Below are 25,090 nucleotides of genomic sequence, written 5' to 3' on the forward strand. Positions count from 1 at the left end.
TATCTTTATTCTAAATCATTAGAGGGAGATGACTTTCACTGAAATACCAACAAACGTCTGGGAACAAAGCTCTCATCAGGGAGGACAGGAACACAGCCTTTGCAGACCATTTACATGCACTATAGCACACACTACAGGAGAGGAACACCACAGAAGAGGAACGTCCTTTAGCGTTGACCTCCTCCCTATCTCCCCCTGCAGCTGTCCCCCCCCACACCACTGAACCTGGATGACAAATGGCTTGGAGCCAAAAGCCCATCATCAATCACAGCGGGAGACAGCGGAGGAAATGGCAGAATATGAATATTAAATCTGACTATCAAAATGTGTCTCCTTCCTAAAGAGAGGAGTCCTTAGAGACGGAGCGTCCACGGAGGGGAGGAGCGGTCCCACATGAAGAGGAGGATTTCAGTCTCACAGCTGGAGGTCTTAAACTGAGGCCATACAGGGAAATTAGAAATGATTGTCAAAGAAAACAAAGCAGAGTCTGTGATATGAACTATGCAAACCTATAGAAAGGGCTCGCATCCTCAAAATAATGACTCCGTTTCTCTTAATTATGATGAATAGTCTTTACATAATGACTGTCTCATAACTATGACTTTATTTCTCAGAATAAAAGAGCGTCTCTAAATGTGAATAAGTGAACGGTCAAAATGAAAACAGAGCAAGTTGTTCTGAGCTGAAGCTGCCCCTACTGCTGCGGCTGACCTCACAGTAACTCATCTCCAGAAACTAAATCATACTCCAAATGTTTACCAGTCTTAAATTCTCCTTCCTGTTATAAGTAGACACGTGGTGGGGACACTTTCAGATTGTAAAGCCCTACTCAGTTCACATGCTGACTGAATTTCTAAACCGTGTCTTTTATTCTGAAAATCTAATAATGTTTACATTCAAAAAAGACTCATTTCAAAACCGGACTTTTTTTCTGACAGTCTCAGAATTCAGTTTCTTTTCCAGAACATTTCAGATTTCTGACTTTTTCTCAGAATCCTGACTCTTTTCTCCACATCTCCAAAGTGTTGATCCCTCGCCTCCTGTTCTTAGAGGATATGAGCCTCCGTCCAGTTGTGTGAAAGGCTAATCCCCGTGAAACACACCTGCCGGGGTGCTGAGCTGCGGGCGGCGCGGAGAAAGATTGGAGGAACTGTTGTAAGGATTGTTTCAGAGAGCAGCCGGGGTTATCTGACTCTCACAGAGATATAGAAACCTCTGTGTGGATCCAGCTTCTGAAGAGAGGCTGAGAGCCTTAAGAGAGCAGAGATGGAGCCTTTGTTGTCGGGGAATCAGAGGGGGGGGGCGAAGCAATCTGAAGGAACGCAGGGCTATTACTAGGGATGGGAATTGATAAGATTTTTACGATTCCGATTCCCTTATCGATTCTGTGAAACGATTCAATTCCTTATCGATTCTCTTATCGATTCCAATTTGGGGGAAAAAGGAGAATAAACAGTTTGATGTAACATTTATCTTTGTTTTAATGAAAAATATTCTATTGTGACAGTTACTTATTAATCTCTAATAACAAGTGTGTGTGTGTGTGTGTGTGTGTGTGTGTGTGTGTGTGTGTGTGTGTGTGTGTGTGTGTGTGCGTGCACTCAAGTAGTGTGTGTGTGTGTGTGTAAAAAAAATTAACAGTTCTTTTGCAGATGAACATATCTGCTTTTCTGTACAAGAAAATGTAACAAATAACAACAAATAACAAATACTGAATCATGTAATTACAAGAACAATGTAATCACAAGCACAGTGTGTGTGTGTGTGTGTGTGTGTGTGTGTGTGTGTGTGTGTTTGTGTGTGTGTGAGTGTGAGTGTGAGTGTGAGTGTGAGTGTGTGTGTGTGTGCACTCAAGTAGTAGTAGGGAAAATTAACAGTTCTTTTGCAGAAATATGAGCATATCTGCTTTTTCTGGAAGGATACGGGATCTTTCGGGGCTTATGGTGTCTCCAGCCGTGGAGAACACCCTCTCAGATGGGGTGGAGGAAGCCTGCACACAGAGGTAGTTTTCAGCCAGTCCAGATAGCAAGGGCAGCGTATCCTGCTTGTTCCACCACCACAGTGCGGCGCTATCCCTGCAGGGGATGGAGGGCAGGCTTTTGTAGAACTGGATTTCCTGATCCACCTTCTGAGCCAGGGAAAGACGGGGCTGTGAAAATATTCTATTCTATTCTATTCTAATCTGACATTTGATAATCTGACAACAACCTCACATTCACCTACCGAAATTCAGGGGCGTCTACTGTAGAAAATGGGTGCAAACCCTTAACAACAAATTTGGTAACTGCCCGGTGACATTCTTCTACCTTTGCCTGGGACATTTTATTTCTGCCTGCCTCGACGAAAATAGAAGCCAGAGGTAAACGGGAGCAAGTGCTGCTAGCCTCTGAGTCAGCCAGACTACCCGTCTCGTCCCGGTCATCATCTTGTTCTAAATCTAACGAAGAAGGCATTTGTTTGATGAAAAAGCAATTTCGGGAAATAAACTAATTTCCCACCTCCCTTTGATTTAAATAAATGAGCGTCACCTTTCTCTGGCTCCCTGAATCGGCGGCGCAACTTACTAGCATGTTTCATTAGCTACATAGCAACAGCTAGAATTCTTCCCTAGAACTACGGATGCCTTGCCATCAAGTAAGCTAATTAAACATGCTAGCAAGGAACGGCTTGATTAACCAGAAACATAAACTCCCTTAATTACCCCAAGGAGAGGTAGGAAATGGGTTTATTTCCAGAAATGGCGTGGTACATAATTTACTAGGAATCACATTAAGGATTAGTCAGTGGGATAGCTACTTACCACCAGAGTTGCCTTCGGTGTTAGCCCCCAAGGTCACGGTGGTCGTAGAAGCTTGGCTGCTGTCACTCCGAAGGGCATCAAAAACGCGACACTCGTTAAAGTTTATCCCGTGTTGTGTGCGCAGATGTTTATGCATATTTGAAGTATTCCCGCCGATGTTATCAACAATTTGCAGTGGTTGCAAAACGCCCTGTTGCCATCCTTATGTAATGTGAAATGAAGCCACACTTTGGACCGTTTTAACCTTAGGGGTGCCATTTCAGACTTGTAAAAAGTATCACGAGCGTCACCTGCGTAACCAAGCAACTACGCCACGTCAAGCCGGGCTTACTGAATCATTCGTGTGTACCTTGCTGCGTAAATAACGTTACATAAACCGTGCGGTCTGGAATCTATAAGAGAATCGTTTAACGAGCTGCCAAACGGTTCCATGGAATTGAAACACAAGGAACCGGTTCTCAACAGGAACCGGTTCTCGATTCCCATCCCTAGCTATTACAGAGCGGGAGGCGAGAGGGAGATTGGGAACGAGGGGATTTATACCTGGAGGCTGAACAAGGGCAGGGGGGGGCAGAGGGCTCTGCAGGCTGCTGAGGCTAATGTTGCTGCTAATGCTAATGCAGCTGCTCTCAACACGCCTGCTAATAATAATGTTGCTATTAAGCAGCTACTGATGCTAATCCTGCTGCTAATTCTGCAGCTCATGCTCTTCTAAACTGATCGCAATATGGAATTCCCTGCAACAGTTCTCTGGTGACACGTTTCCTGCAAACCCATTAATTTCCACACAATCTGCTGCTATTGCTAATCCTGGTGCTGCTAGTGATGCTGTTTCTACGTTTCAAACGTTATAGTAACAAACTGATTCAAATGTGGAAATGCTTGCGATGTTTTTCTAGTTGCGCGTTGCCGGACACCTTGGTTGCTTTCAGATAACACACTGAGGCTAACGGTTGTTGTTTGATGCCGGTAGATGTTGTAGGGCAAGCTAGCCTGTTAGCTGTGTGTCTGAGCTACAGAGTATGGTGGGTAAGGGGAAAGTTAAAGAACACCTTTTCTAGTGTATCAGATCTAATAATATGAAGTGTTTGTATTCTCATTGTTATTAATGTCACTTAAAGGTGGGGGTAATTTGAAGGACTTGCTATACTTCATGGTAGCTTGACCTATAATACATACTGATGTATTTGTTGAGTTCTGTTCTGCATTATAAATCCTGCAGTAAAGAAAGGCCGCCAACAGGAGCTAAAGTATCACCTATAATGTGAAGATACTCAAGTGACGTACAAGTACATCTTAGTAGTACTTCTGTAGTGAGTTCTGGTTGCAGCATGCCTCATGCAGAGTTTATGTCCTGACGGCAGCAGTAAGACAGGTGTGGGGGGGTCAGAGCCCAGAATAGCATGCAGCAGCAGGAGCTGTAAATCTGCTCCTCAAATAGTGCTATTGTGCTCGTGTCCCCCCCTCATGTAAAAGTTATGAGTCATTGAAGGATGGTGATAAAGAGCAGTGGAGGAATACTTAACACCCCCCCACCCCTATCTCCTCAAACGTCCAGCAGATGAAGGTTCAGCACAGCCAAGCAGAAGAAGATTCATTTGCTCTTACCTCTGATAAATTACGAGATTAGCCTGTCGGGAGAGAAACAGTGTGAGTCCCGCTGAGAGCTAGATCCCCTGCAGTGATCCCCCCCCCCCCCCCCCCCCCCGCTCTGCAGGCCACAGGGCAGGGCTCTGATGGCTCTTTAGAGGAGCTATCTTTCTCCGTGTTTGTCTCCTACCTCAGAACACAGGTGGTTAGAGTTCCATTTTTTGAGTAACACGATGAGATGTCCTGCTGCTAATGCTGCTAATGTTGGCTCTGCTAATGCTGCTGCTAATGCTGTTGTTGCTGCTGACAATGTTATTGTTGCTGCTGCTGCTAATGCTATTGTTGCTGCTGACAATGTTATTGTTGCACTGCTAATGCTATTGTTGCTAACGCTATCGTTGCTTCTGCTAATGTTGCTGCTAATGCTTCTCCTGATTGCCTCTGCTAATGCTGCTCGGGTCCTTCAGGGAGCGCCACAGACAGACCGCACCATGGTGTTCACATTGTTTGGATCTGATTTCGTTCACATCTTAAAGCCCGGTTTTGCACTCACTGTTGGGGTCCAGGTTCTCACACAGCTCGGTCTTGGCCTCGCCGTTGGGCCGGTCGCTGGCTTTGTGCGAGAGGCGGGACGACATGGTGGCGGCGGTGGCGACAGCCTTGAAGGAGCGCTTCCTCTTCTGCACGTTGAGCTCCGGGTGGAAGATGATGACGTAGACTTTTGGCATGTAGAGCATCCCGAGGGCCACGGTCGCACTCAGGTTCATGGAGATGGTCAGGGTGGTGGTCTGGATGTACAGCTAGGGGGGGGGGGGGGGCAGAGGATTAATCACAGCAAGTAAATGCATCACATGGCAAGGAAGGTATAATATACAGGAATAAGAACAACAGTGCCCTTTGAGGTAAGCTCAGTCTTGATTTAAAAGCACCATATTACAATTATTCAAACGCCTGTGGAGTTTCGTGTAAACAGTATTCTATGTTCAGTATACAGTCCTTCTTCCACCTCAGGAAACCTGTGAGCCGGGACAGGGATCTGTGGGGGAAGCGATCTGCGTGGTGTTTTACGAGCTGATGACAGATCGTTTTTATGTGGCTGTGTGTTCCCGACCCTTGCCTGCAGCGCCGAGTAAATCTCTTATAAGCGGCGTGTATCTGCAACCTCTGAACCCAGTGAGGGCCGGGCGGCAGCGTGGAGAGGCTCCATAGAGTTCCCCGTCTCTATGTGTTATAGCCGCGCTGTCACCGGGTGAGGAATGCCGAGGAACCCAGAGCGGGGGGGATTGAACCACAGAGAGGATCACATGTTTCACCTGAAAGAGGTCCTGTTCTTCTTCTGTGGTGTTCTATAGGTGTTAGTGCATGTAAATGGTCTGCAAAGGCCCTATTTCACATATTAGTTTAGTTGCTGCTGCTAATGCTGCGGAACAGAGAAACCCCTCTCTGATCCGACTCGTTAAAGTCCAGGAATTAGACTCCCCCCCCGGATCTATAAACTATAATTGAGCTGTGGAAGTAATGTCACTTTAACTGAAGGACAGTGTGCGAAATAAGGGGGGGTTCGGGGGGGGGCTCGACCCCCTCGATTAACCCATGAGATCTCCTGAAAGCCTCAAAAGCAAAATTTGAAGGGGGTCAAAAAGAATTTGTCACTAATGGTCACTGAAATGTTTTTCAGCTCACCATGTCCAGCATTCAGAGCTCAAAACATGTATTCACAAATATGTTTGCCAAGCAGATCCAGCCGGTCCTGTGCTCGAATGCAAATTAGCCAAACAGAAGAAAGACGTGACGTTGAGAAGTCATACTAAAAATGGCTAGCAAGCGAAATTTAAACCAGAATGTATCCCTCACATACTTTGGGTTCACATCCAAAAAGGGGGCACTCAGAGATGAAGAGGCACCGAAAGACGCTGCACAGTGGGCCCACTAGCTACCAGAACAGAGGACCCTCTCCCACCCAGTGACTCCCAAGAAGACCCACGTGAAGTTGAGGCAGAGTGCTCCGAAGACGCAGCAGGTGCTGAGGTAACGTTAGCACTAGCTGCTACTGCTGCTAGCACAAGTGACTTGCCGGCTGGTTGGTCAACTTGGACAGCGAAGCAGGTGGGCGAATGGAAAGACCGCAACGCTTGGCTTGACATTAAGGCCGGAACATTGGGGTGTTTAGTGTGTAGAAAAGCAAAAACGTTGCTACTCTCAGAAAAGGGACCGGGTTCACACCTCGCAGAGGAATGAATCAACAGTGATGTCACTAGCTCAGAAGCTAAGAGGCTACGAAAGAAGACAGACACAGGGACAGCCAGGCCCTCTCAGGGTCAGTGGGAATAGCCCAGAGAAAGACACCCTCCCGAACCCTTCCATGCGATGGTATACGCCTACTGCATATGGAGAACATTTAGATCGGTATTGCGCAACAATCAGGAGATGTGCCCCCCCCCGAATATTGAGGGGTATTTTGCACACTGCTGAAGGACATTTAAAAGGTTATCATGGGTTTTTAGGGACACTCTCGAACATCTGTGCAGAGAATACAGATGTAGAAATAATGACCCTTTGAATAACCATTAGGAAACGTATGCACGCTAAATATTGAATATTGAGCCTGAAAGTTGAAGTATTGATTATTTATGTTGGGATATAAATTGTGTGCATATTAAATTAATACTGAAGGTCATTCTCCCGTTTTGATTCTTTACATTTAGCTTTTTTTAATGTTCTTTGCATTGAAGTGAAGGTTTTTGATACTAAAGGACATTTAATTATTCTAAATGAGTTTTCTGGCTTCAAACGAAGGTAACATTTGCTTTAGATAGGATTTTATTATTGTTTGTTGTACCGTTTGAACATTAAAATACACAGCTGAGCCTCACACCGCCGTCTGGGGTCAGTTATTGAAAAAGCTGCATTAACTGCAGATTTCCCCCCGTAGTTAATATCTTATTTTTAATATTTCCATCACGTCCACACAGATCTGCTGTTTGTGTTTTTATAAACCCCCCATGCAGGAACACAGCGGACCCCCTGTAGAGAGCCAGACATCATCACGATGTGAGGAACAAAACGAGGAGCGGTGGGGAGCGTCACGACGATCCACTCAGCTGGACGTCTGGAATACACGCCGCAAAGAAGCAGAATAAATATCTGAAGCAGCAGCGGGAGGAAAACCGCTCCAACAACAGGCTTAGTTTCCTGTCCGTTCAGAAATCAATAAAGTTCTGACAACATTTACCTGTTGGGGAATCACAAGACAGTCTTCTCCCAAACTCTGATTTAAGAGTTGATTACATTTCACATCATTCATCACTAAAGGTATGAAATACACCTTGTGGAGTAGAAGTACACGGTAGCATAAAGCGAAGAACAACTCCCTCAGAAGTGTACTTAAGAACCTGAGTACATGTACTTGGATACCTCTCTGATGAAATGGGAGATAATGAGGACTCTGTGGCTCTGAAACCGCAGTGATTTCTCTAAAGACTCCATTAGGATATTAAAGCTGCAGCCTGATTTCCTCCATATCATTGTTATTACTTATAATGTCTGCTGAGCTTCATGGACGTTCACTGACCTAAATACACTCCGAAATACAATCATGTGTTCAAACGGGGTCAGAGAGCATGTGGAGTATGATCACAGAATCTATAACGCAGGCTTTAGTCTGCACCGGTATCAGGGTCTCTGCCCCTCTCTCTGGGGGCTAAGGTGATGCAGGAAACAATCTGTCTGTGGGTCAGAAAGGGTTTACTGAGTCCAGAGATATGGAGATGGGGTCAGATGTCTGGTCAGACGCAGAGACAGCTTACAGAGAGTAAGTAGGGGATGGATGTCCGGGGGGTCTGCGGGGGACGAGTGGCAGGCAGCAGGCTGACACTGAGACTGAGATTTCTGATCCTTTCTTTACTCTCCTTTTTTCTGGAGAGGAAGTAAAGGAACCGGAGCTCTGGATCTATTTGTTGTTGGAGGTGTGATATATGACTCACAGCTTTAAGACGTGAAGACACGATTACTTTAATGCAGGACCTTCTGTAAGTCATAATTCAATGCAAGGAGGACCTTACAGTAAATACAAGCCTCAATAAATACTTTGAAGTACACAAACTAAAACCATGGGACGGTTCTTAAACTATGAAAAGTAAAAGTATAAGCTTCAAAAATACCAAGCGGTACTGGGAGAACAGAAAGGAGAAGTATCCCGGCTAAAAATACTATGGAAGACTTTATTAAGAAAAGATGGTTTGGGACTTGGCTTGGGAACTGGCATGGTTCAAGTCCTGGACAGACTCATTTTCACCGTGGTGTCCCTGAGCAAGGCACCGTTCCCATCACTGCTCCCCAGGCGCCGTACAAGTGGCAGCCCACTGCTCCTAACACCAGGATGGGTCAGAATGTAGATGTCCCCTCTGGGATGAGTAAGGGCTCCTCTGTATCGTACTGCTCCTTTAAGAGGTTTAGTGTTTCCTGTTTAGGCTGTTTGTCTATTTGGGCTTGCCGTAGTTTCCATCTTCTAGAAAAGTCTTTGGATCACAAGAGTAGTTTCCCCTGCTGAACCCAGAGGGAGCGCTCCTCATCTACACACTGTCCTGTACGCTCGGTGAAAACAGTTATGTGCGAAAACTTTAAAACGATGGCGATGCTAATCGGGCTAGCCTGCCAATGGGGATTTCAATGTGAGCATTAATGCTAAGTCGAGCTAATGCACATTTTGTTAGTGTATTTGTATCATGGGACAACAGCAGTCAACCCCCCGTGCTGAGTGTGTTTCAGTTTGACAAAATAAGAGCTTCAGAGAAACAGTTCTTGAGAAAAAGTTGTCCTGGCGGCAGACTCCGTTCCTCACACACCTCACCTGTTCCTGCTGTCTCACCTGAACCCTCATAATCCTGCAGAGGAAACACACGCTGCACCTGTGTTACATGGAGATACAGCAAATCCCTTCTCAGCGCAGCAGACGGCCTTTATCAGCGGCACAAAGGGACGCGTTCGCACACAAGCACTAATCCCTGTGCTTTCGTTCACTACACAAACCCTGCCTGGTGGTGTTCAACGCAGACTGTAAAATCAAATGCAAAAGAAGCTGCAGAAGTGAGTTTGAGGCTTAAAAAGCGAGTGAAGCCACAATGAGAATGTGTGGAAGATAAAAGGAGTGCTTATTCAGAAGAATGAATGAACACTTCCTGTTCATGAGGACAGGGTCAGGCTCTGCACTGGGACCCTTCCTGCTGTTTGCATTGTGTTTTGCTATAGTGTTCCTCAAACTGGTCTCCTGAACGCCTCCTTCACATCCTCCTCTCGCCCCTCACCCCTTCCTCCCCCTTGCCTTCATTGCATCAGTCCCTTCATGTTTGTTTCTTTGCTGCTCTTCATTCCTTTCCGTATGCCTGCCTCGCTCTCTGCCGCTGTGTGTGTGTGTGTGTGTGTAGCGAGCAGTTCCTGCCTCTCCCCTCATTTGTATTCTGCTCGTCTGGTATCAGGTTTGGTAATGACGAGCAACAAGGGTCACACTGTCGCTGCTCCCATCAGCTGCTGCATGCTGACACACACACACACACACACACACACACACACACACACACACACACACACACACACACACACACACACACACACACACACACACACACACACACACACACACACACACACACACACACACACACACACACACACACACACACACACAGCTTCACGGCTATAAAGGAACTACACATCAGGTTGTTCTGAAGGGGTTTGGTTGAGATTCAGCACTGTTTTCAGGAGGAGGCATTGGATCGCCGCTCCTTTAGGTTGGGAGGGAGAATCTGGGGGTCAAGAGGACTAGAGGGAGCAGGAGGCCAACAAACAGGATGGTTCTGAAGAGACTGCTACATTGATACGATCAATATAGTTCAGACGAAATGTGTTAATCATGCCTCTGCTGGTAGGATATATAATCAGCAACTGAGAGAGGAAAAGGTCAGGGGGCTTTACCGGGGTATTCAGAAGAGGGCAGTTGTGGTTAAACTGACGACATCAGGAAATTGACATCCCACCCGTTTGGTTTGGCACGATGTAAAGCAACTCCGTGCTGACCTCTCCTGCTTTAAGGTCAGATTGCTCGACTGCCACACTTGTGAGGTGAGACCTTGCTGCTGCTTAGACTCAATAGCTTCAGCACAGAAGCAGCGTGATGTATATGCGCTGCTTTAGGAGTCTGATGACCTATTTCTGAAACATGAACAGCTGAATCATTGTTTATGAGCTCCATGAAGGTGAGAATAATCTGTGCTTAATCCAGAAGTGACAGAACACCAGTAAATCATTCGCTTTTACAAATGTTGTACGGTTCTTTTGAACTTTGGAAGTACAAACACTTGGAGGTGAAGCAACAGCCGGAGAGCAAACTACAACACTGCTGCTTCAACCTGCTGACCCCCCCACCCTGAAGGTGAGTCTGACTCTAAACACCACTCAAAGTGATTTCAGTGAAGTCAGGAGAGGAGGGGGGAGCCATGACTGACTGTACTTCCTGTCTGCTGTGTTTCAGCTCCACTCAGAGACAACATGGCTTCCAGGTTAGAGGAAGACCTCTGCTGTCCGGTCTGTCAGGAAGTCTTTAGAGATCCTGTCCTCCTGTCCTGCTGCCACAGCTTCTGTAGAGCCTGTCTGCAGAACTGGTGGGATGGGAAAGAAGTAAAGGAGTGTCCAGTTTGTAGGAGAAGATCTTCAAAAGATGAACCACCAACTATGCTGGCTTTAAAGAACCTGTGTGAGGCCTTCTTACAGGAGAGAGGTCAGAGGTCTTCAGAGGCTCTCTGCAGTCTGCACTCTGAGAGACTCAGACTCTTCTGTCTGGACCATCAGCAGCCAGTGTGTCTCGTCTGCAGAGATTCAAGAACACACACCAACCACAGATTCAGACCCGTGGATGAAGCTGCTCAGGATCTCAAAGAGGAGCTCCAGAAGTCTCTGCAGCCCTTACAGGAGAAACTGAAGCTCTTTGAAGAAGTTAAAGGGAAGTTTGACAGCAGGACACATGGAGGCCCAGGCCCGACGCACAGAGCTGCAGATTAAGGAGCAGTTTAAGAAGCGTCACCAGTTTCTGGAAGAGGAAGAGGAGGCCAGGATGGCTGCACTGAGGGAGGAAGAGGAGCAGAAGAGGAGGATGATGGAGGAGACGATGGAGGCTGTGAGCAGAGAGATAGCTGCTCTTTCACACACAGTCAGAGCCACAGAGGAGGAGCTGAGAGCTGAAGACGTCTCCTTCCTGCACAACTACAAGACTTCAGTGGAGAGGCTGCAGTGGAGAGGCTGCAGTGGAGAGGCTGAGAGCTGTTTGTTTTTCAGGGCTACATGCTACATGCTACATGCTACATGCAGCATGAGGCTCAGCACCACAGTCCTCCCACAACGTACATTTCGGACACAGCAAACGTGTAGTAAAGAGAGCTTTGGTGGGTTGGGCTTTACTGAGAAAACCAGTTGGGAAATGTTGATATCCAATCACTGAATGGTTTTTCTGCCAGGGAGGTTAACCAAACACACGCTCCTGTTATAATTCCACATACTTCTACTCTCCCTTCTACGCTGACGACACGCTGCTGCTTATCCCCAAAGCACCGCCAGAAGTTCCTATTGTTAAAATGTCTTCTCACTGGTTTCAAGGGTTACCAGTGAGAAATAGAACTGGTATTATGAGTCTTTAATCAGAATACTTTATTTAACACGGGAACTAATCGACTCATTTCGTTGTTAATCGCTCTTTATTTCTGTCCATCTACTTTTCAAGTATTCTGGTACTAAAGGGTTTTGGTAGATTGAATTGAATGAAGTTTATTTTATTGTAACAAACCTGTAATTAAATCAATCAAAAGGCTTCAAACAAAGCCTGTCTGTAACGGTTCAAACGTCCCTGCAGGAAGTGACGTACATATTTCTTCCTCCCGATAAATGCAGGTATCCAGAAATCACAGACTTTATATCTGTGGGGATATAACTAGTTTACTCACATAGCATTATTCATCCTCAGTGCATGGCTGCTAAAGCTTAGTCACACAGGGACACAGAGCCTCATTCCATTGCGCAATAGTGTTCATTAAATAGTGATGAGACTTAAAGGTCACGCAATTAAGGTTAGAGCCTTTTCACTTTAGGAAAGAGTTGCCTGCACCCTTCAACTTTCCCCACTTATTGCACTTTATGTGCTCTTACTTTAACTCTATCCACTTTTACCTGACAAAGAAACTGCTTTTGAGCTTTAAATGAACTGTTTGGGTTTTCTACTATAATACACACTTTATCCAAAGTCAACAGAAAGGCCTTAGTGATGAGTCTCAGTGCAGACACAGGTCTCTGTTCAAATTCACTTTGTTGTTTCAGAAAATCTCAAAATTGTTATTTATTCTCAAAATTCCGACTTTTTTCCTAAAACTCTGAAAATCTGAATTCAGATTTTTTTAATCAAAGTCAAATCATTCAGACTTTTCTTAAAATGTAGACTCTTTCTGAAAATCACAAACTTTCACTTTTTGAAGTCCTCACAACTTTTTCCTTAACATTTCTATTTTCTGTATTTTTTAAAGCGTTTGGTGAAAGGAGGTGATTCTAGGAGTTTTGCTTACCTGTTGTAAACCAAATCACTGAGTCTCAACACTGGGGACGGCAGCTGTTGGCCTTTATTAAATGCACGCTGTAATTGTTTCATCAGGACCGAATAGCTGAAGAGAGCACACAGCGCCCGGGGTCAGAGCAATCACATAATAGGAAATATGTCGCTCTCTTAATGCAACATTTTACCAACCACACGCACATTCAATTCCATCTGGATTGCTAAACAAGAACATCACAACTGCCTGTTTTCATCTGTGTGATTTCACTGCAACATGTGCATCACTGGGTTTCATATCAAAGCGCCTCTCCGCAGCGACAGGGATGAGATTATTTTCTAGTGGCAGACCGAGCTCGCCTGGAAGCCTGCAGGCTGATAAACTGGGACACTGAGACTCCCCCATAATGACAGAAGCCGCAACGCTCTGCTCGACAAAGACTTTTTCTATATTGTGATTTGTTGATTTGAAATAGCAGCGTGGCAGAGTGTGTGTGGGACACAGATATGTGTTGTTATATAATCAGATTTTGTGAGGCTGATAATGGAACGAGACTCAACGCATTCAGCTCCTTAAAGTCCTCTGTCTTTCCCCACAGACTCATTCTGCCAAGACTTCCTGATCATCGGTGGCTCTTTTCTCACCAGTGTCAGCAACAGAAGGCACAGTTTACATAACAGCTGCCAGGATGAGGATCAGGACCTGCTAATCTTAGGTCCTGGTTCTCAGACTGTCCACCCTGAGCGGGGAATGAGTCGTCCAACAAGTGAAGGAGTTCCAGTATCTCGGGGTCTGGTTTCTCAGTGAGTGGGGCAAGGAGTTTGAGATCAGAGGGAGCTTTACCAAAGACAGAGAGCTGGGCCAGAAGACGAATAACCAGATCTATCATCTTCATCCTATCCTGATCATGAACAGGGAGTCAGATTCTAAAGAAAGAGATCTTTATCCAGACTGCCTCTCCCTTTTGTTAGCTGGACTCTTTGCTCATTTGGGATCCAGACAAAGACCGCTACCAGCCATTTCATAAACCCTGCAGAAGGAAGACCTGGAGGGCCGCTCTTTCTCTTTAAACTCCAGTCCACTTTCTGCTGTTCCTCCTCCTCTGCCCGTTATTGCACATTGGTAAGGAGCTTCCCGACACTCTACACATGGAAAACACAGCACTCGGCTCAGTGCCCGGACAGAGACAGGTTATCAGAGTGTGTTACCAGTTGATGGTTTTAAGCTTTTGTTTTGTTCCTTATTGTAACGGACCGCTGAGTCCACGGTTTTAAACCACCTCCATCGGTGCTACTGCTGTCGGTTTAGGTTTGCTGTGAGCGCCACATTGATGGAGTATATTATGTTGGATTCTGCCGCGTGTGAAGTCAGAACACTGTCAGTTAAAACCAAGAACAGGTCAGTTTCATTCATCCAGCTGCAGGTCATCCTTCCTGACGTACCTTCACCCATTCATCCCGTGGTTCTTACCTTTTCTGCAGACTGCGCTGTGCCGAAGAAGATGGGTATGAATGCCAGCCACACGATGCAGGTGGTATACATGGTGAACCCGATGGGCTTGGCCTCGTTAAAGTTCTCCGGGACCCCGCGGGTCTTGATAGCGTAAACAGTACACGTCACCATCAACAGGATACTGTAACCCAACGAGCAGATGATCTGAAGATCCGTGATGTCACATTTCAAGACGCCGCGAGCCAGATACGGGTTGAAGGTCTTCTGCTCGTCGTAGTCTATGAGGGTGTTGGGCGGATCCACCACGAACCAGATGAACACCCCCAGCAGCTGCACGGAGATGAGGCTGGAGGTGATGGCCAGCTGCGAGGTGGGGCTGATCAGCCTGGGGGCTGTCACCGACTTCTTGCCCTGCTCGAAAATCCGGTAGATGCGGTTGGTTTTGGTGAGCAGGGCGGCGTAGCTGATGCACATACCCAGACCCAGGAAGATCCTTCTGAATGAGCACACGCCCACGTCCGGCTTGGCGATCATGAGGAACGTGATGATGTAACACAGGAAGATCCCGGTGAGGAGGACGTAGCTCAGCTCCCTGCCGGACGCGCGGACAATCGGCGTGTCGTTGTACCGGACAAACGTGGCCATGACGAGGATGGTAGCGATGATCCCGATCATGGCCAGGAACACGGGGATCACGGCCCAGGGGGAGTGCCACTCCAGCTTGATGATGGGGATGGGCTGGCAGGCGGTGCGGTTGGCGTTGGGCCTCATGTTGTAGGAGCACAGCTTGCAGGTGAATTCGTCGTACTGGTACTGGTAGCCGTCGCAGGGCTCGCAGTGCCAGCAGCACGGCATGCCCTTCACCACCTTCTTCCTCTCTCCGGTCTTACAGGGGAGGCTGCAGACGGAGCTGGGAACGTCCTGCTCCCCCCGAGGCCACTGCATGTCCTCCATCTGCAGGACAACAGGAGGGATGGTTACATTAAGATGAGTAAAAACATCGAGCAGAGTGATGTGTTCCTTAAAGGGGCCCTATTCTCCTTCTGTGGCGTTCCTCTCCTGTAGTTCTAAAGGTGTTAGTGCATGTAAATGGTCTGTAATGGCTAAAATCCCTGTGTTCTCTCCCCCCTAGCTTTCTGAAATGTTATGGACTGTATGCAAATGAGGTACTATCTTTTTAAACATAAGTGAGGGTGTCAGAATACAGTTTGGTGTGTAAGGGATTTCTGCTGAGAGACGTAAAGACATCAACATCTTAGAGGGAAAAAGTCTAAATGATCCAGAAAATGATGTTAATGATGATGTCTTAAAGTCGATCAAATTAGAACCTTTCATAGAAACAAGTTGTACAATTCAGAGAAATTCTGTGGAAAGAAAACCTCGTTTAAAACTTCAGATAAAAGTCAGAACATTTCAAGAACGGCGAGTGGAAGTTCAATAAATACATCTTGAAACATAAAATGTATTAAAGTATTATTAATATTAATAAAGTTAAGCCTTCCTCATTTGATCTGACATCAACACAATCTTTAAGTTTCCTTAAACGCTTTGTTTGAATATGCTAACGATGCTATGTGCTGCGGAATTCAGGAGAAATCTGCAGACAGAGTAAAATAACCCCCCCGATGTGGATCCAGAGGTTTTGATTTCCAATAGTGTGAATAAGACGTGTCATTGAATCTGATGTCAGACCGATGGAAGAGATCATAATGTCTCGCATTAAGGGACACTGGGCTGGGAAGCAGCTTCAGTTAATGGTAATAGATGAGCCGGGAGCTTCTGGTTTCTCAGATTCCTGCGTGTGCAGCGCTGCTGTTCAACTACAGCTTCTGGTCTCTGACTGAAGCAAAAGGTCTCATTGATCTGACAGCTCGGCTGCTGCTAATGAGAAATGAATACTCCATTAGAGCGACATCAATACAGATAAATCCCGCCCGGATCATCGTTGTGAGTGGACATCTTAGTTATCAGGGGTTCCCCCAGTACAGTCAGGTGGCAGGTCGCTCTGAAGCTGGAGGACCGCTGCTCATCCTTGTTCCGCTTCAAGGAATATTTATTCTGATCAATGAGAGCAGCCGGTGTGCTTAAAGAAACACCTGTTTCATAATGACTCTCACTGCTGAACGTAGACACAGGTCTAACCATAGGGGCTTCAATAATAATAAGCATTTCATTTGTGAGAGCCACACATTGGGGAAAAGCTAGCTGGATAGCTTACATTTGATAGCTAACCACCACCCTGACAGGTAAACCGTTCTCCGGTGGACTCGTTTGTCTGAATGTCAGCACTGTGTGTCTCCCCTTCTGTCAGTCAGAGTTATTCAGGTGTCCACATGAGCTGCAGTCTGACGGATCATACTTCTTTCTCACATCTCAGAACTCTGACTCATTTTCGAAGCTCTTACTTTTTATTCAAAATTCTAACTTTTTCCTGAACGTTCTGACTTTATTCAGAAATGTAAACATTTAGAATATTTTCAGAAAAATCTGACGTTTTCTCTTGATCTCAAAACTGGACTTTCCCCCCCAAATTCTGAATGTTTCCCCAACATTTTACATTTCTTCCCAAAATTAAAAAGCTCTGACTTCTCCCAAATCCCAATTCTGACCTTTACTGAACATTTCAAAATTCTGACCTTTTTCTGTCAACTCTGCCTTGCTGTCCTCTAGCTCCTCAGAGCAGAGCATCAGACATCAGACTCCACAGCATTATGAAATGTTCTATAAGAACTTTGGAAATGATATCAAGTGGAATGAGAGGTACGTTCACTTCAGCACACATTCAACAAACTAGTGACTACATCCTAGTTTATCTACAGATTGAGATTTGACTTTGACCAACAATAAATCAAATGCATGTTCTGAAGACGTATTGCCAATCGATACTCGGTTAGAAAATACCACATTTGCCAGGTTTAACGTGTCTGGTGTTCTCCACATACAGAGGGAGATGCTTTGGTTAGATAAACGGATGAAGAGTCACCTCTACTCATTTGTACTTCAGGATGTTAAACCCTTCTATGAGCTGCATACAAACACTACCACACCCTGAGACAGGAGTGAATACGAGCTGCGCAAATACTCTTAAATAAAGTCCCAGAACCAGAAGATGGACGGTGGTCAGGAGCGGTTCTGTGCTGCTGGAGTTCTGGCCGATAGCTCTCTCTGTTTAAAGAGATTTAAAGGCTATTGGAAGGATTTCAAAAGCTTCTGTGACCCAGAGCCGATCAATTACAGCGCAGTCAGGACATCTTCAAACAGATTATCTACACAGGCCAATCTCCATCAGTCTGTAGTTCCAGCAGCCCGGAGAGAAGCCTAAAAAACTGCTGCTGGATGTTATCGCCCCCCCAGCATCAGCCAGACTCTCCCCGTGGACCATAACCGGGACAGTCGGGATAAAGAGCTGCATCCAACGATCAGCCGGAGGCTTGTGTCGGCCACGCTGAGGATTCAGCAGCACGACAGAGAGGGAAGCTGCAAACAGACCCTTTACCCCCCCCCCATAAGACCCAGAGAAATATCTCCCTCCCACATCTTCCTCTTTCCCATTTCACTTTCTGATCAGATTCATCAGCGAGCGCTCCCACACGCTAGACCGGTCCGACTGGACTTTTTACTCTTCAGGTTGAAGTACTGATATTTGAAGTGAAAGCAGGGAACAGTGTTTCCTTCCTGTAAAGTATTTACCGTCACATCCTGTTTCAGCTCATCCTACTCTGCTTCACGTGTGCAGTTCACTGCTCCACACGTCGAACACGTGCAGCCTTCTCTTGCACTGTTTTACATCTGTTCCGTTTCTTTCTGCAGTGTCTTATTCTTTTGTGTCTTCTATATATTTACGTTGCACTGTTGATGGAGCGTGGGACTTCTCTTTATCTTTCTCCTTGCCACATCTACACTGTCGTTACTGCGCATATGAGAAGCCTTAAAATCTTATACCAAACTGGAAAAATCCAGAGGTTGCATGCTCACACAGCGAGCTTCTGAGCCCTATCTACAACTGAACATATCTGAAACCAAAAATAAAATGGATTTTAGAAAACATGAAGGCTCATGCAGCAAGAACCTACGGTGGCCTGCAGGTGCAAACGCTCTGCAAAACGATCAGCTCTGCCATCAGGAGAATCGTGCTGCAGCTTCAGAAAGGATGCAGATATAGAAACACCAGGGGACACTAAAGAGAGACGCACACAGCTGCAGACCAGGGGACACTAAAGAGAGACGCACAGGGCTGGAGACCAGGGGACACTAAAGAGAGACGCACACAGCTGCAGACCAGGGGACACTAAAGAGAGACGCACACAGCTGCAGACCAGGGGACACTAAAGAGAGACGCACACAGCTGGAGACCAGGGGACACTAAAGAGAGACGCACACAGCTGCAGACCAGGGGACACTAAAGAGAGACGCACACAGCGGGGACCGGAGCGCTGGGTGACGTTCAGGATCTTCACGCTGGTCTTTATCCTTACTATCCTTGTGTGAACTCTCCTGAGAGAGGACTTAGTGATCCTCAGCTCAGGTGTGACATGTCTCCTGCTGTGACTCAGGATTATGTAAAAGGAAATAATAAAAGCATTGTGTACATTTTCTCCAGGAGAGGCGGCCTTTGTTCTGTCATTGGGGAGATGAATACATCTGAACATGCTTCTTCAAAGAAAAGGTAAAAGGGAAATTGAAATAATGGCTGTCCTGCAGGTCCCGGATACAACAGGGCGGCACGATGTCAAATCAAGCTGCAGTCACACAGACACAGTCCATCTCAGAAACACTGACGGACCCTGCATCTGGATTCACAGCAACCCTGTAAACCAAGGAGAAACTAACAGGGTTTATATCTCAGAGTACAGAGGGACTCTATCTGCAGCAACAAAGACCGTCTCTGTAAAACTGAACAGCAGCTCCTTTAAGAAACCAGCAATTTCACACAGATCAGGTTTTGTGTAATTTCCCAAATGTGTTTCTGCTCTGCAAGGAAGCGGAGTATTAATGCCTCCCTGTACACATCTACACATGTAGACACATAAGCATGTAATTTCATCTCTCTCTGACAGAAGCGTTAATGATCCTGTCAGATGGTGTGTGTGTGTGTGTGTGTGTGTGTGTGTGTGTGTGTGTGTGTGTGTGTGTGTGTGTGTGTGTGTGTGTGTGAGCTCAGCGACGTTATGGAGGTGGCTGCAGGAACATCAGCATGTGTTATCAGTTGAATTTGTGTTTGCTCTTATTATAAGGATCTGTCGTGCAGGTTAATAAAGCGGTGAGGACCTGTCATCATTCTGTTTCGACCCCAACCCCCGCCTACAGCTCACGGGATATCAGTATCCTCTCTGATTAAAGTACACATACACCTATGATGCTCGACAGGTGCAAACACACTGCAGATTCAGAAAGGATGCAGATACAGAAACACAAATCCAACTCATGCAGAAACATCTGCAGCAGCTCTTCAACATCTGCAGCATCTAGAGAGCATTCAGCAGAGGAAACATGAGCAGTTTACTAAAAGCTGCAGAAACCAAACACAGCGGAGACCAGGGGACACTAAAGAGAGACGCACACAGCTGGAGACCAGGGGACACTAAAGAGAGACGCACACAGCTGGAGACCAGGGGACACTAAAGAGAGACGCACACAGCCGGAGACCAGGGGACACTAAAGAGAGACGCACACAGCCGGAGACCAGGGGACACTAAAGAGAGACGCACACAGCCGGAGACCAGGGGACACTAAATAGAGACGCACACAGCCGGAGACCAGGGGACACTAAAGAGAGACGCACACAGCTGGAGACCAGGGGACACTAAAGAGAGACGCACACAGCCGGAGACCAGGGGACACTAAATAGAGACGCACACAGCCGGAGACCAGGGGACACTAAAGAGAGACGCACACAGCCGGAGACCAGGGGACACTAAAGAGAGACGCACACAGCCGGAGACCAGGGGACACTAAATAGAGACGCACACAGCCGGAGACCAGGGGACACTAAAGAGAGACGCACACAGCTGGAGACCTGGGGACACTAAAGAGAGACACACACAGCTGGAGACCAGGGGACACTAAAGAGAGACACACACAGCTGGAGACCAGGGGACACTAAAGAGAGACGCACACAGCTGGAGACCTGGGGACACTAAAGAGAGACACACACAGCTGGAGACCAGGGGACACTAAAGAGAGACACACACAGCTGGAGACCAGGGGACACTAAAGAGAGACGCAAACAGCTGGAGACCAGGGGACACTAAAGAGAGACGCACACAGCTGGAGACCAGGGGACACTAAAGAGAGACGCACACAGCTGGAGACCAGGGGACACTAAAGAGAGACGCACACAGCCGGAGACCAGGGGACACTAAAGAGAGACACACACAGCCGGAGACCAGGGGACACTAAAGAGAGACGCACACAGCCGGAGACCAGGGGACACTAAAGAGAGACACACACAGCTGGAGACCAGGGGACACTAAAGAGAGACACACACAGCTGGAGACCAGGGGACACTAAAGAGAGACACACACCGCTGGAGACCAGGGGACACTAAAGAGAGACACACACAGCTGGAGACCAGGGGACACTAAAGAGAGACGCACACAGCTGGAGACCAGGGGACACTAAAGAGAGACGCACACAGCTGGAGACCAGGGGACACTAAAGAGAGACGCACACAGCTGGAGACCAGGGGACACTAAAGAGAGACGCACACAGCTGGAGACCAGGGGACACTAAAGAGAGACGCACACAGCGGGGACCGGAGCGCTGGGTGACGTTCAGGATCATAAAGCTGCTCTCTGTCTCAGAGTGAGTCCGTCTCAAAACTGCAAGTGTTTTTCAGGATTTGTGAAATGACTCGGTTAGCTGCGTTAGCGAGCTAGCTCACAGAGATCACGTTGTTAAAATCAAACCAGAAAACATTTCCGGTGAGTTTCCAACAACAGAGACCCGAACCCTCAAAGTAAACAGGTCCACACCGCCAGTCCAACCTTCATCATCTGTCCTCCTGCAGTCACTGAGGATGCTGTAAAACGTAGGTAGAGCTTCCTCCTCCTCCTCCTCCTCCTCCCCCTCCTCCTCCCCCTCCTCCTCCTCCTCCAGGCCGGTCTGAACATGTTGAGAGGACAGATGAGTTTTATTTTTCTCACTTCGTCTTCGTCTGCTCTGTGTCGTGTGCTTCCTCTGACCTTCGTCTCCTGAAGTGAGACAGATGTGTCTCCGGGACTCGTTCTGTCTCTCAGCTGCAGACGGATGTGTGTGTGTGTGTGTGTGTGTGTGTGTGTGTGTGTGTGTGTGTGTGTGTGTGTGTGTGTGTGTGTGTTGTAGTTCAGAGGGTTTGTACATTCTCTCATTTTGTATTTGCACTTTTATTTTTAACCGTAACATAAAGAAAGTTAAATGTCTGAGAAATGTTTCTTATTGAAACTAAATACAGAACACAGAGGTTCTTAAAAAACACAACAAATGATCATTTAGTTCAATTTCTTGACTTAATAAAAACCATAAACTTTAAAATAACTGGGATCCTTTTTTAGAAACGGGTCCTTATTAAATGCACAGGGTAATACAGACGACAGTCAGTGTGCAGGTCTGACACGTGCTGACTCTCAGTGGATCTATTTCATCTGTTTCTGCAGCGAGCATCATCACAGCCGACCGACTGGGGGTTAGAACAGCCGCTTACTGACAGAATTTCCCTCAATATTGACTCCTATTGCCAGCGTTGTGTAGGCATTGATAGCAGTGACTGTCTCGTCTCTTACCTCCATCTGCCCAGAAACAAGGTGACCATGCTGAGTCTCTTCCAGAACCACTAACATGGAGTCTTTGTTGTACGTCCTTTTGATATGATGAAGGCATCGAGACAACGCTGACTAATAATGCTACTGAAATCATAAAAGAAAGGAGTGAATATTATGGGATTTAGAGCAATTTTAGGACCTTTTCTAAAGCCCCCCCCTAAGTGATGATGTCCTAGCTCTGAACATTCCATCCCATACACACCCAGTATACAAATCTGAAACGCTCCTAAAATTGAACAAACTTAAAGTGTGATTTTAAGGAAAACAAGAGGTGCAAAAATCACTGCCTGTAATATGATGAAGTCGTGACCAGTCCAAACCTCTATATCTGATTATCATACCGTGTGCAGGTAAACACCGCTCTGCAGGGATTGTGCGGAGTCAGGATCAGAAACTGCCATTTTCTAAATGAATCTGCTAATCCTGTATCATGGACATGGAGGATTTAATCCCTAACTGCACTCACAAACATTAATCTCAGAGAAAGAGTAGACCTGAACCACAGTTAGCTACTGAGACCCTGCAGGTAGAAACAGACACTAATAACTGATCAAACAATATAAGACAGAGTCTTTGCATTGAGAAAGCTCGCATTCAGTGGAAAAATGACTATAAACAGGCCCACTGCAGTAAGTAGAAGTCCTATTGATAGGTACACTGTCATCCAGGGTGCTTCAACATTTCAATTAAGAAAATTAAGAACATTTAAAAGAACATTTTAGATAAAGACTTTTAAAAGTACATTTTCTTCTGGATGTTTTTTAACAAAATGACCAGAAATAGAATCATAGTCCCCTGTTAGCTATATAGACCTGTATGTGTGTGTCTGTGACAGGTAGACTTCCATAATTCTCCTCTTTGATTGGTCCATATCACGCAAGGTATGCTTGACATGTTCTTTTTAAGGATATCTAAAGGAATGTTAGGGTTAGAGACCTTTTATAAACTGACCGGAAACAGAAGTGCTCATATGGTCAGAGTCAAATGGAAGTCCTGAGTCTGCCATGTAGACATGTATGTGTGTGTGTGCTGTAGACAAGGTAGACTTTGGCCTTTGCTAAATATCTAAAAGCACATTTTAAGTAACATTACAGCAACACACCTTAAAAGTACGATTTCTTAAGTCTTTTTTTAAAGACGAAACTGAAGTCCTCACTACGCAGAGTAAACCGATGCTACCCCATCAGTCACATAGACATGTTTATGTGTTTGCCTGTTCATATGTGTGTGTGCAACATCTGATTCGTCCTGAAGAATAATAATAATAAGCCAATTACACGGGGGAAATTCCATTCCCTTTTGGTCTAAAAGAACCAGTTTGATATTCAGATATTCACAAAAGGGGTTAACTGTTGTTCTACGCCTCTCACATCTGCAGATGTGCTGCTTCCCTCTGTTTCTATCACAGTAACGTATCTCTGACATAACAAGACCTTTCTCCATGTTTCTCATTAATCCTTGACATAAAGAGCAGATTAATGGACAGCTAAAGGAATCATTAGATGATTATGATCATGTAATGTGTGTGTGTGTGTGTGTGTGTGTGTGTGTGTGTGTGTGTGTGTGTGTGTGTGTAATGTGACCTCCCTTCATTTACATGCATGTATCCCCATGCAGACTGACATGCATGAGCACACTGATCATGCATGTCAGTCTGCAGCATTAGGGTAATTGATCCACACATAACGAGGCAGACTCCCCCCCCCCCCCCACCCCACAACACAACACAGGTTACTTATTACTACTTTTTCTATGTTACTAATCTGCTCAATATGCTGATCACTGCTCTGATCTCTAAGAGACACATCACCGAGTCTGAATCATGTTCCTCCGCCACGCCTCCCCGTACAGCTTCGGTAATGGCTCACTTTTTATTGTGGAGACTGTGAAACACACACAAAGGAGTTATGGGATGACGGCAGGGAATGGTGTAGCAGCAGCAGCTCCACCACATCTGGCTCACCGGAGGCTGGCGGGTGAATAATTTAGTTTGTGAGGAAGCAGAGGCATGGCCCTGCATGCAGAGGAACCGCAGCTACAGTGTGAGGAACAAACATGGCTGCTTTACTCCGGCATGTCTAACAGCGAGAGTCAGGCATGATCCGTGCACTGTATTTCTCTCCGACTTCAGAACATGTAACGCCTTTTGAACACAAGCTACCTCTCTTAGTATCTACACAGCCTTCCACTTTCCATAGCAACACTACACAGATTTGGATTGATTATTACTTTGAGTAAATCATTTTCTGTATCTTAACGCAGTAGTTTTAAGAACAAAGTAATCTGGGTTATTTTTTGGTTGTTCTGTCACTTTCATCTCCTCTAGCTGTCTCTGTTTGCAGCAGAAACACCAGGGCAAACTCGTCTGTTTGAACCTGTTTCTGACTCTGACTCTCACGTCAACACAAAACAAATATTTGCCTCGTGTGACTGACTGTCTAAGGAAAGCCACAAGCGGCAGAATCGATTTTCATTGCATGAACCCAAAGTTAACCCTTAAATGGTTTCAGTATGCTGGGGATAGTCATTTGACGGGCTGTCTCCATGTGTAGAATAAGAGTAATGATGATGTAATACGGGTCTAACAACAGGGCAACATGTAAATACATCTGTTGTCTTCCAGCTGTCAACACATTCATTCTGTATGAACACTTTAAAGGAAGCCTGGAACTCCACACATCAGGGAGGAATAATAGCTGTGGGGTGGATTAGAATCATTCCCACCTTTCACCAAACCATTGAGGCTCATAGAGGACAGTATAATCCGTACCTATATATGTAAATGGATAATGAATAGAGAAACCAAACGTATAAGGACTGATGGTTCTGTAGAACTGAATCGGTACAGTGAGGCCATTACAGAC

The 25,090-nt window shown here is 46.1% G+C and overlaps 3 protein-coding genes and 1 long non-coding RNA gene across 6 annotated transcripts in view; 1 reads left to right on the top strand and 3 right to left on the bottom strand.

Moving 5' to 3' along the window:
• LOC134882942 (52 kDa repressor of the inhibitor of the protein kinase-like) overlaps window positions 1-25,090 on the bottom strand; it is a 439,430-nt gene that overhangs the window by 119,464 nt on the left and 294,876 nt on the right. The window lies entirely within an intron of this gene.
• The window catches only part of LOC134882848 (E3 ubiquitin-protein ligase TRIM35-like), a 48,981-nt gene that overhangs the window by 18,264 nt on the left and 5,627 nt on the right, over window positions 1-25,090 (top strand). The window contains exon 1 of one of the 2 annotated variants that reach the window (XM_063910833.1): window positions 10,803-10,817. The exons of the other annotated variant lie outside the window; for it this stretch is intronic. The gene's annotated coding sequence lies outside the window, so the exon portion shown is untranslated. Of the gene's footprint in view, window positions 1-10,802; window positions 10,818-25,090 lie in introns of those variants that run through there. 2 annotated transcript variants of the gene reach the window in all.
• Window positions 1-25,090, bottom strand: part of grm7 (glutamate metabotropic receptor 7) — a 149,642-nt gene that overhangs the window by 2,429 nt on the left and 122,123 nt on the right. Inside the window, exons 8-10 of one of the 2 annotated variants that reach the window (XM_063910831.1) lie at window positions 14,446-15,381; window positions 4,944-5,190; window positions 4,409-4,431 (exon numbers count right to left, since the gene is read on the bottom strand). In XM_063910831.1, coding sequence (XP_063766901.1) covers window positions 4,427-4,431; window positions 4,944-5,190; window positions 14,446-15,381 — 1,188 coding nt within the window. In that variant the 3' untranslated portion in view covers window positions 4,409-4,426. The remainder of the gene's footprint in view (window positions 1-4,408; window positions 4,432-4,943; window positions 5,191-14,445; window positions 15,382-25,090) is intronic. The other variant, XM_063910830.1, reaches the window with a different exon arrangement.
• Window positions 1,772-3,296, bottom strand: LOC134882428 (uncharacterized). The gene is made up of 2 exons (XR_010168154.1): window positions 2,801-3,296; window positions 1,772-2,437 (listed from the first exon to the last, which is right to left on the bottom strand). It is a non-coding gene; the product is annotated as an uncharacterized LOC134882428 (long non-coding RNA).

This window comes from Eleginops maclovinus, chromosome 20, assembly GCF_036324505.1.
Source record: "Eleginops maclovinus isolate JMC-PN-2008 ecotype Puerto Natales chromosome 20, JC_Emac_rtc_rv5, whole genome shotgun sequence".
Taxonomy (NCBI): Eukaryota; Metazoa; Chordata; class Actinopteri; order Perciformes; family Eleginopidae; genus Eleginops; species Eleginops maclovinus.